We start from the raw sequence: 11025 nt of genomic DNA on the forward strand, positions 1-11025 counted from the left end.
GTACCTGCAAACACAAACATATATGCAACACCACAAACATATGCAACACCACAAACATACATAGATCTAGGTAGGCCATAAAAAGTGCATGTGCACGTTGTTGGAGGGAGAAAAAAATAGATCTACAACATAAAGATAGCTTTCCCCTTACTTACCTATCAAAAAAAAGGTAATTTAACCACTTAATTTGGATGAATCTATGGTGCAAATGAGGTGAGGAGGAGGAGACAGCCGAGACAAGCTTGAAGGAGGAGGTGCAGAGAATGAAGTGGGGAAAGTGAATGTGTAGGTGTGGCTGTCCAAAATATCTAGCTGGTCCCAGGTTACTAATGGCGCACCACCTACAAATGCGCTATTAGTAACCCTGATTACAAATGACCCACCAGCTGGTGGTGCGCCATTAATACTTTTGCCAAAAATAATATAGTAGTGGCGCACTTTGTGGCTGGTGCGCCATTACTAGTTAAACTTGATGCGCCATTAGTATTTCTGAAAAAAAAAATTGTTACTAGTGGCGCACCATGTGTTTAGTGCACCATTAATATTTCTGGAAAAAAAAATTGTTACTAGTGGCGCACCATGTGTTTAGTGCACCATTAATATTTCTGGAAAAAAAATTGTTACTAGTGGCGCACCATGTGTTTGGTGCGCCATTAGTGCTTTCACACTAATAGCGCACCAACACATGGTGCGCCACGCACCACATGTCTGGTGTGCCATTAGTGGCCATATCATCTATAGCCCTTTTCCTAGTAGTGGGTCCTCCTTCTGCCACCGCATCGACCTCGGCTACGGAAGCTGAAATTGAGATATGCAAATGCTTCCGCAGCGAGAAGGTTTAACCTCCAAGGGGCTGGTTTAGGTGCCGAGTTGGATTAGACATCGCAGGTTTCACATGCATAGAAGATGGTGGCAATCAGTCCTTGTGCTTGATATATAATATAGGAACCATTTGCGTTCTTGGTGTGGTGCGTGGGGTGCTATTTGCAGAAGAGAAGGTCCAGGTTGTAAGTTTCTTTTCTTTCAGAGTCCTTTTTGCAATGTTGTAACAACTTCTGGGACTCTGAAAGTCCAGTCTTTGTTAATGAGAAGATTAGAGACTAACTTTAATTTAATTATTATTAAAAATAATGAGGACAAAAAATCTCATGCACAGCCCCCTTCAACGCCCCCTCCCTCGAGCTGCTAATTGATCTTGAGAGGAGGGCTCCCCAATCACAATAATTCTGCTACAGCACCCGAATCATCAGCACTAGTAGTGCACAACAGTCCGCTACAGCACCGGAATCCACACATATCTTGGCCGGTCGAAAAGTTGTCCGAGATTCTCTCACTTTCCCCACTCCCATCTCGCCGCCGCCGCCGCCGCCGCCGGGGAGCAGCGCAGGTCGGGGCTACCACTGTGTCGTTTGGCCTAGGTGCCGACGTCGTCCCTTATTCTTCCTCCCTTTGCTTGCCGCTCGCTCAACACGGCCACCTCGCAGCAGTGCGGTGGAGTCAACCAAGCCTTCTGCTTCTGCTTCTGCTTCTGCATGGGGATGGTGCTCTGGTGTGGTGCCTAGGCCTATGCAAAGGTATCCCCTCCTCTCTGATTTTTTCCCCTTAGTGCAATGGAGATTCGATCTTGGATCTAGAGCGTCTTGCAACAGTAAGTAACAGTAAGATATGTGTTCCTGCTCTGTGCAGGCAGCGATTTGGTTTCCTCTCTGCTCCCTATACACATTAATTAGATTATATTTCTGAAGAACCATCTTTGCATCTTCTTTAATGTGCCGAAATTGCTTGGTGCAGGTTCTCAAAAAAAAAAGAAATTGCTTGGTGCAGGCAGGCAGCGATTTGGTTTCCTCTCTGCTCCCTACACACATACAGGGATAAATCTCCAGCAGGTACACATTTCCTCACTACCAATTTTTGCAAGCACCCTGTCTGCCTGTCTCAAGCAAACTTACTTTTACCATTGTCTAGTTCTGAATGCGGGACGGCAGTGTGCTGGAGCGTATACTTAACAGAGACGAGGAGCCCAAGGATCTGCCATTAGCACTCTTACAGGACATTACCAATGATTTCTCTGAAGAGAACAAAATCGGTCAGGGTGGATTTGGAGAGGTCTACAAGGTACAGTTTATTATTCACAAAATAATTAAAGATCTCGAGTCCACTAAAACACCGCTGGTTCAAGAAAAAACCAAAAAATCTTGGTATTGTAATAAGGGTGGGCATCACTGACACACTCACCAAACAGGGCGTACTCCGCAACGGGGCTCTTGTTGCTGTGAAGAGGATCCATATAAACGTAAACACAGTTAATGACAAGCTTTTTCGCCGTGAGTTTAGTAGCCTCTGGAAGGCTAATAATCATCAAAATGTAGTCCGGTTTCTTGGCTTCTGCTCTAATATGTACCAGACGAGAATAGCGGAGGCTGGGTCCGATGAATTTAGATTGGTCAACGTAAAAGAAAGATTGCTCTGTTTCGAGTACATCAGCAATGGAAGCCTTGATAAGCATATTACTGGTACGATCCTATTGCATTTGATGCATCTCTTCTCTTCTTTGCCTTATTGCCTTGACCTAGTGCTGAGTTTTCAAGTCATGACCACCAGTTTGGTATAGGCTTGAATTAAAATTGTACCATCATTGCTCAGTATGTAGTATAACAAAACTCCTCACCTTTTTTATGTATATGTTCTTCTACAGATGAACTAAGGGGACTTGAATGGGAAAAACGCTATGACATAATCACCGGAATTTGCAATGGTCTGCGTCATCTCGAGGAGAAAGAAATTATTCATATGGACCTTAAACCGGCTAACATATTACTAGATGATCATATGGTTCCAAAAATTACCGATTTTGGTTTGTCAAGACCAAATGAAAATTCACATACTATGGGTCCACGTTTTGGAACACGGTAAGATATGCATCACAAGAGCCACCACTAGATAATTGACATTTCTCCATCATACAGCTCTACATTTACTTTGTTCATTTATTGCAGAGGATATGTCGCTCCGGAATATGACAACGCTGGCAAAACTTCTGTCAAGTCTGACATATATAGTTTTGGTGCCATAATCATTGAATTAGTAACAGGGTTTATGGGCATCCCTGATAAAAACAATGTATGGCTGATTTCTCTCACTTATTAGAACGAGGATGATGTTTTACATGCATCTTTTAATTGATCGCACTTCAATATGGATACTATCCTACTGAATTACATATCTAATTGAAACAACATGTTTATGGATATATAATATGCATGGATGGATTTATTTTTTCAGTTATGGTAAAGTGACACACTTTGTTTGGACGATACACACACCATGAGGCTAATATATGGCTTTGAACTAAAAAAATTGCCAGCTGGATACACACCATGACATGAACATATAGTTTGCACTATAAGATTCTATAATTTTCACGAAAAGTTAACGTTTTCTATATGTAGGTACTTCGAAGGTGGAGACACAGGTGGAGTAAGCCACCGACGTTGCTACAATACCAGCAACTAACTAGATGCATGGAAATAGCAGTACGCTGCAGGCAACAAGAACCGGAAGCTAGACCTTCCATAATGGATATAATTAACTATCTGAGTAAATCTGAAAGTACGGATGTGCACACTGGCCAGGTGAGCTAGCTAGTTTAAGATACCTTGTAATCAAACTGCAGTTGAGATCAGAGAGCTAATTAAGTGTAAAACAGCCAACTGCTGAACATTGTGTTAATTTGGTTCTAGATTCAAATACATTGGTTAGCTAATCATAAACCTGCTAGGTTAGCATAATCCCAGATGTGTGTTTGAAAACTATTCTTGTTTGTGTAAATTACTGGTTGGCTTGTTAATTAGTTGGGCTAGCAGTAGAAAAAATTGAAGTTTGGAGGCTCAGGGTGTGTTCGGCCGAGTTCCAGCTCTAGGCTATTCTTGGAAAAAGTTGGGCCAAATTGTCTGGCTCCAAGGGAAATGATAACCAAAACCAATGCTAGCCTAGACCTTTGTTTTACTCTCTATATCCGAAATTCTGAATATATAAATATTTATGTGGCCGATGTAGCCAAAATAGAAGCTTTTATCTGAATAGTACAAACGCAGAAACCATCTAAGCTCCAAGGACCGGGGCAGTCAAGGATGTGAGCACCCGTGCACCTGCAATCTCCCAAAGACGCCCTGGTCCTGCGTGGTAGTTTTTTCCTTCGATTTTCAGGCGAGAATGTAAACTAAGAACTTTACAGTGGTGTGCGTGGGCATTGTATGGGTTCTTGTCCCATACCTGCGTGTTCAAGAAAAAAACAGTATAAACGCAGAAATTTAGTTTAAATACATTTAGAACTTTTTGCTTTCAAATGAAACTGTTTCATTAAGAAGTTGAGATCAGAGCGCTACTCTGGTTCTAGATTCAAATAGATAGATTAGCTAATCTTAACCCTGCTAGGTTAGCATAATCCCAGATTTGTGTTTCAAAACTATCCTAGTAGCCTAAGTTTCTGGTAATAGTTATATCCCCAACAGTTATCTATACATCCTTTCTGAAAATAGTGCACTTTCTGGTAATGCATGTCTCTTTTCTCGCAGCAAAGCACTTATATGGATGATGACATGCTTGGTATTGAACCGCTCGAGCTACATTTTACATTGGATGATAACAAGGAGATGTCATGCTCAGTTAAGCTAACCAACAGGACAACGTCCTGTTTTGCCTACAACATTGAAAGGCCAAGCCAGCAGTACACCACACGGCCAGGGAAAGGCATTGTGCCACCAGGATGCGACGAGTATCTTGTTCAAATAATAGTGCAGCGACAGGATAGGGCACCACAAGCTACACAGAATGGTGACAAGTTCATCATCCAGAGAACAAAAGTGAGCAATCTTAGAGATGAGGATATCACTGAACATATATTCCATGAAGAGGCCGGTAAAATGGTTGATGAGGTGAATTTGATGGTTGAATATGAGCCTATTAGTGGACGAGACCCCAGTGTGCCAGTCGAGGCAGTCTCCCCCATGGTGAGCTTCATCAAATAATCTCAACGTACATAGCACCCTTACTGAAATAATTTTATTATTAAATATTACTACTTCGTTGTTTATTGTGCAAGGACATCAATTCCAGCATCTATAAAGATGGCGTGCAAGGACAATGTAACAAACAACTAGATCGCCGTAATTTCCACCCACCAGAAGAATTTTCACAGAGTCAACCAACGAACATGACTTACTTACTGAGAGTCAGCGACCGAGCCGTGGATGTCACAAGGGGGGCCATGGGAAGCCTACTCCACAAGCTGGGCGAGCTTAACAAGGAGGACTTCAATCTGGAGGCAAGCGTCAAAAAAGATGTCCAGTCACTCTCGGAAGAGCTGGTGATGATGCAGCTCGTACTCCGCAAGGTGTTTGATGTGCAGCAGGGCAACCTCGATGACCTGGTCAAGCATTGGGCCAGTAATGTCAGGGAGATGTCATATGACCTAGAGGATTTCGTTGACGGCTTCTTGGTGCAAAGCCAGCCTGAATCTAGTACAAGTGGCTTCAGGGAACTCACACACGAGATATGCTTCCACTTAGAGAAGGGCAAGAGTCACCATACCATAGGCAGCTTGATCAAAGACAAAAGCAAACAAGTAAAAGATGCGGCCAAAAAGTGTAAAGAGTATAAGGTCGACAATGTGGTACCTAATGCATCTGCCAAAGCTGCCATTGATGAACTTCGGATTTTGGCTATGTATGAAGATAAAGAACAGCTCGTTGGCATCAATAGGCCAAGAGATGAGCTAATAAGGCTATTTGAGGAGGATGGCGATGTATCAAAGGAAAATCTCAAGATAGTCTCCATTGTTGGATTGGGAGGATTGGGCAAGACCACACTTGCCAAGGCAGTATATGACAAGCTTAAAGCCCAATACCATCTTAAAACTTTTGTTTCGGTTGGTCAGAATCCTGATGTGAAGAAAGTTTTGGGAAATATCCTCCTTAAACTAGTAAGGAATTTCAATGTGGAGAACTTGGATGCAGAGGATCTCATCGAGGCACTCCAAGAATCGCTCAAGGATAAGAGGTGCACAAAACCTCCCCCCCCCCCCCCCCCCCCCCCCCCCGGCACACACATCAACCCATGGTCATGGGAGTACATAAGCAAACTACATTAATTAAAGAACTCAAATTCAATATTTTCTTGATTACTTCGCATGTGCTTCTACTTTGTCCTAATTTGCATGCATATATGGTTGTGCCAGCCACTAATCCTACTAAATTTACTAAGATTCGCTACTCCTTTGTTTCTTAACCGTGTGGCACATTTTTGCAGATACTTCATAGTAATTGATGATATATGGGATTCTATAGCATGGGGTCGTATTGCTTATGCTTTTCCAAGAAACAGTTGTGGCAGTAGAGTGATAACAACAACAAGGATTGAACGTGTTGCTCGTGACTGTTGCAAAGTTGAATGCAAAAATGTTTATAGGATGAAACCACTCGGTGAAGTAGACTCAAGAACACTATTTCTTAGAAGAACATTTGGTTCTGAAAAAGATTGCCCCGATACACATAGAAAAGAAGAGATTTTAGTTGATATTCTAAAAAAATGTGGTGGTATGCCACTTGCTATTAATAGTATTGCAAGCCTTCTAGCTGGTGAGCCAGAGTCAACCTGGGAGTATGTATGGAAATCCTTGGGTGCTCTAACTGAAGGAGATAATCTTGAAAACATGAAGCAAATATTGGATCTTAGCTACATACATCTTCCTGATCATCTGAAGGCATGTCTACTTTATATTTGTATGTATCCAGAGGATCGCGAGATAGACAAAACTGAATTGTTGAGGAAATGGGTAGCCGAAGGTTTCGTGCACGTGAGTACAAATGGTCTTCTGGATGCAGTGGATGTTGCAGAAAAGTACTTCAAAGAGCTCATCAGCATGTGTATGATCCAGCCTTGGAGGATAAGCTACAACAATGAAGTGTTGTCTTGCAGAGTACATGATATAATTCTTGATATGATGACATCCAAGTCAAGTAAAGAGAATTTTATTCATGTGATTGATGGTTCTAAGGTTGAGACGGGGGAGATCCGCCGAGTCTCAGTCCACTACAATGATAAAAAGGATACAACAATTTTGGAAACAATCAACAAAGGGTCACTATCACATGTTCGGTCAGTCTTACTTTGCCGGAGCTCACTTTTGCCTTATTTTCTGGATTTCAAGTATGTTAGAGTGCTACACCTTGAACATAAGTATTCTTTGAACAACTACCTGGACCTCACTGGTATCAGTGGGCTGTTCCTTCTAAGGTATTTAAAGGTTAGTTGTGATATTTTTTCTAGATGTGAGTTGAAGCTACCTAATAAAATTGAGGAGCTACAACAATTGGAGACAATAGATATATGTGTAGGTAAACTGAGAGAATATCCATCAGATATTGTTAGTTTGCCCCAGTTGTCGCATCTCAGTTCGATGGGAACAATGCTGCCTGACGGGATCGACAGGTTGAAATCCTTGTGCACCCTACAAGGTGTAGATATGTTTAAAAGCTCGGTAGAGAATATCAAGGGGCTCAGCAAGTTGACCAACTTGAGGGAACTTGGGATCTCTTGGAATGGGAGTAGTGAATCGGTGGAAGAGAGCACCATGGATGCCCTGGACTCTTCTATCCGCAAGCTTTCTGCCAACCTCAGGATCTTCACTTTCAAAGGAGGATTTGCTTACAAACCAGATGTCCCAGGATGGATTACCAGACCACCATTCCATCGGGACTCTCATCTTCGGGAGCTCAATCTCGGGGGCTGCAGGTTTCAAAGGTGCCCCGAGTGGATTGGTGAGCTCCACGGCCTCTGCAAGTTGGGCATTGTGGTGAGGGAGGTGGCTGATGTTGTGAGTATTGTTGCACGGCTGCCTTCACTTGGCTACTTCTATTTGATTGTTTCTGGTATGGGTGAAGAAGAAAAGGAAGAAAGTGTAGTCATCCCTGGCACTGGCAGCGGGGCATTCCGAGCACTCAAGCAGATGCTCTTCAACTGTCCAAAGGTGTCATTGAACTTTGAAGCTGGGGCTATGCCCAAGCTAGAGAAGCTTTCCTTGCGGTTCCGTCACAACATGGCTCCTCAGTTCCTACCGGTTGGCATCCAGCACTTGCCTGCTGGCACACTTAAACAAATCTGGTTACATGTGTACAGCAATCAAACACAAAACAAAACATCTGTGAGGCACCTGTTGGAGGGAGCATTTAAGCAGCATCATCCAAGTGCCGACATCACTGTTGACTTCATTTAAGATGATGGACATGCCGAGGGTAATCTCTGCTTCATTATATTTTTCGCTTCTAGTTTGTACTGATAATTAATTCATGCCACGTCTAACTTACTTGGGAATCATATTCATATATAGTTATTTACCTATCTAGCTTGTGCTCAAGTCGTCCCTATTATCCGTCTATATGCAGTATGTATTTTGTACCTTAATGGTGCAGACTACAGAAGGCTTAATTGATGTGGTTGTTACTTAGCGTATTATTATATTGATACAAGCAAACACGGCCTGCCCCTTTCACTGATGTGGATGAAATATATGATGTCCTGCGCACAAATGCTCTTCTGGCTCGAGTGGCGAGCTACAACAGTGCTAGTAGAACAAATGCCGTGATTTGTGCGACTATGCCACCATGCATGAAGCAAAGGGTGAGTGTCATCAAGCAGAGTATGCAAAATATTAGAGCAAAAAACAGATCCAAATTAACTTTTGCATATTAATTGTCACTATGTATATTTTCTTTCTTTCCTAGCCTGTGGAAGCAGAAGCACAAAGGGATCCATCTTCTGCCTTCCTTCCTTCCAGTGATGAAGAAAAAATTACAATACAATGCAATAGAAAGAGCCTTAAGCTTTCCGTGTCATCCTGATTGCCAGTTTACTACAGCAACCCAGTCAGCCTCATGGTTCAGAGTCAGCATCCCGTATTGGCAAAAACACTGTGTTGGACTGAGGCCATGGACTGGAAAAACCCTGTGTTGGCATCCCGTATTTTAGCCAGTTAATCCTCGATCACTGTCTTGCATGTGAACGCTGCAAGGCAGCTTCAGTGAAATGTTATCCATTTTACGCAGGGCAAGGCAAGTAGCCGTTCTCTCTTTTGCTAGTGTTATCATTGAAATGTCTATGACTAATCTGGGCTTGGTGGCTTGTTCGGGGAACAATTGTTCATGCAAACTCTGGCTTTAGGACTCACTCGAGGCACGTGTTGTTAATACTATGAAACGTGCAGCTAATCTTGCTAGGGGGCGAGATAACAGTCTGAAAGACGCTTATGCTATCTTTGTGCGACTGGATGATTTCCCTTGCTTTGTACAGCCTTTGTATCCAGGGACTGTGAATTCCTCTACTGCTTCAGAACCAGTAATAGGATTGTTTTTTTGTTGTTGCTTTGAGAGCTTTCTTGTTGGTAGTCTTGTTTGTTGTCTGCTGCTGACCCTGAGTATTTGCTTGATGCACAGGTTGAGTTTGCATGTCAGACAATGGAGAGCCCCACTCTGCTGAAGTTGAGAGGGTGCGCTGTTGCTGAACTTGTAAAGGTGCAACAAGCAGAGGAGGCTGCTGAGCTGCTGGAAGTTACCTTGTGGTTGTTATCCACTCTGATTGTTGATCCACTGATTTGTTAGCAGGAAGTGTGGAGGGAATCCCCACGGCGACGGCAGTCTACACGGGAGGTAGCTAAAACAGCAAGGGAACTGCAGTGGCGGCATCCGCGTCTGACCAGACTGATCCAACTGCTGGAAGGAGTTGTTCCGGTAACATGTAATGTGTGTGACTAACAAGGTTGAGTGCATTCAATTCTGTTTCGATCTTCTTAGCTTACTCTAGTTATTACTAGCCTTTGAGCCCATGGTGTCACTCAGTCCGTTTATGGGGTATTGGATAAAATGACACGCTAGCTTTTGATTGGTTTGGCAAAATGACACACCCTTGTGCCGTGTCACAGAGAGACTGACACAAGGTGTGGCATTTTTTGCGTGTCAAAGTGCTCACAAACAAAAGTGTTTATTTTTCCAAAATTTGGGTCTGTTTGCGTTTTAGCTGTTCAACTCTGTTAGAGAGCCTTCTGCATATGGTTTTTTTGTACTTCAAATTCTGCAAGTCTTACTTAATGAATGAGGCAAATCTTTTGCCTCTCTTCAAAAAAAAAAATGCAAGTCCCCCTTTATCTCTTGGTGTTTACCTTTTGGTGGCCTAGCTTGATTCTACTAATCACTGATTGGCCTAGCTTGATTTGTTAATTACCATGTGCATATCCAAGGCACGCAAAACACACCACGAGAACGAAAGAATGTATTGTGTTGTAACTGGTATCCTTATAAGTGGAACCGATGATTGTACGACTATCAAATGCTTGCTCCATGGTTCACATTTATATGAAAAGATTGCTGGCGTTAACGTCCAATTGTATTTCTGCTTCTAAAGATGCATGGCCGATACTTATCTTAAAAAAGTGTCGCCTTATCATAATGTCCAAGTTTAGTGCCACCTCCAAATATTCATCACTCATATAGATATATCCAGTTTAAAGGTAGCTAAAATGCTGCTTGAAAATATTATGTTTAATGATTGGTTAGTGAATTAATATGAGTACATATTTAGTTCATTCTCCTTTTATGTTTGTTCTTATATACCGTACTTATCTGTGTGTGAAAGAGAGGTGAATTTAAAATTTGTCAAGATTGGTTGGTTAACTTTGTTGGAATTTCCTATTTGCCGCTCGTTGCGGCAAGTTGCCGGAGAAACGCACAGGCGACCGGCTGATCGACGCGACTGGGCCGGCCCATTTGAGTAGAATGCACCTCCGGTTTTGGGAACCTTCCACAAGTTTCCCTGAACCGTTTTTTTTCTTTTTCTCCGGTTTTTTGTTTCTTTTTCTTTGTGTTTGGGTTTTTATTTTTAATTTTTCATTTTTTATTTTTCCAGAAATGTTCAATATTCTAAAAAGAAGTTCAAATTTTGAAAAATGTTTATGTTTTCAAATTTTGTTCCTAAATA

At 42.3% G+C, this 11025-nt stretch overlaps 1 protein-coding gene across 4 annotated transcripts; it reads left to right on the top strand.

Moving 5' to 3' along the window:
* Positions 1-1230: 1230 nt before the first annotated feature.
* LOC123088546 (disease resistance protein RGA5) lies at positions 1231-10054 on the top strand. Of its 4 annotated transcripts, none has more exons than XR_006441929.1 (12): positions 1231-1574; positions 1792-1886; positions 1966-2115; positions 2243-2513; positions 2696-2909; positions 2997-3120; positions 3450-3632; positions 4575-5009; positions 5102-6057; positions 6307-8291; positions 9489-9566; positions 9657-10054. XR_006441929.1 is itself a non-coding variant. In XM_044510745.1 (11 exons), exons 3-10 carry the CDS (start codon positions 1972-1974, stop codon positions 8270-8272), a joined length of 4293 nt encoding a protein of 1430 aa, XP_044366680.1. In that variant the 5' UTR covers positions 1231-1574; positions 1792-1886; positions 1966-1971; the 3' UTR covers positions 8273-8291; positions 9489-10054. The 4 variants fall into 4 exon arrangements, 2 of the variants coding, with proteins under 2 accessions (XP_044366680.1, XP_044366681.1); XR_006441930.1 differs by lacking the exons at positions 9489-9566; positions 9657-10054 and adding exons at positions 8442-8676; positions 8781-8958; XM_044510745.1 differs by having other exon boundaries at positions 9489-10054.
* Positions 10055-11025: the final 971 nt, after the last annotated feature.

The sequence above is a fragment of the Triticum aestivum genome, chromosome 4A (genome assembly GCF_018294505.1).
Source record: "Triticum aestivum cultivar Chinese Spring chromosome 4A, IWGSC CS RefSeq v2.1, whole genome shotgun sequence".
NCBI lineage: Eukaryota > Viridiplantae > Streptophyta > Magnoliopsida > Poales > Poaceae > Triticum > Triticum aestivum.

Bases quoted from the DNA above. Each gene is read 5' to 3' on its own strand.
- LOC123088546 (XM_044510745.1), top strand. From the start codon at position 1,972: ATGCGGGACGGCAGTGTGCTGGAGCGTATACTTAACAGAGACGAGGAG. The intron at 2,910-2,996 runs GTAAGATATGCA...CATTTATTGCAG, and splicing joins GGTCCACGTTTTGGAACACG to AGGATATGTCGCTCCGGAAT. The intron at 3,121-3,449 runs GTATGGCTGATT...TTCTATATGTAG, and splicing joins GCATCCCTGATAAAAACAAT to GTACTTCGAAGGTGGAGACA.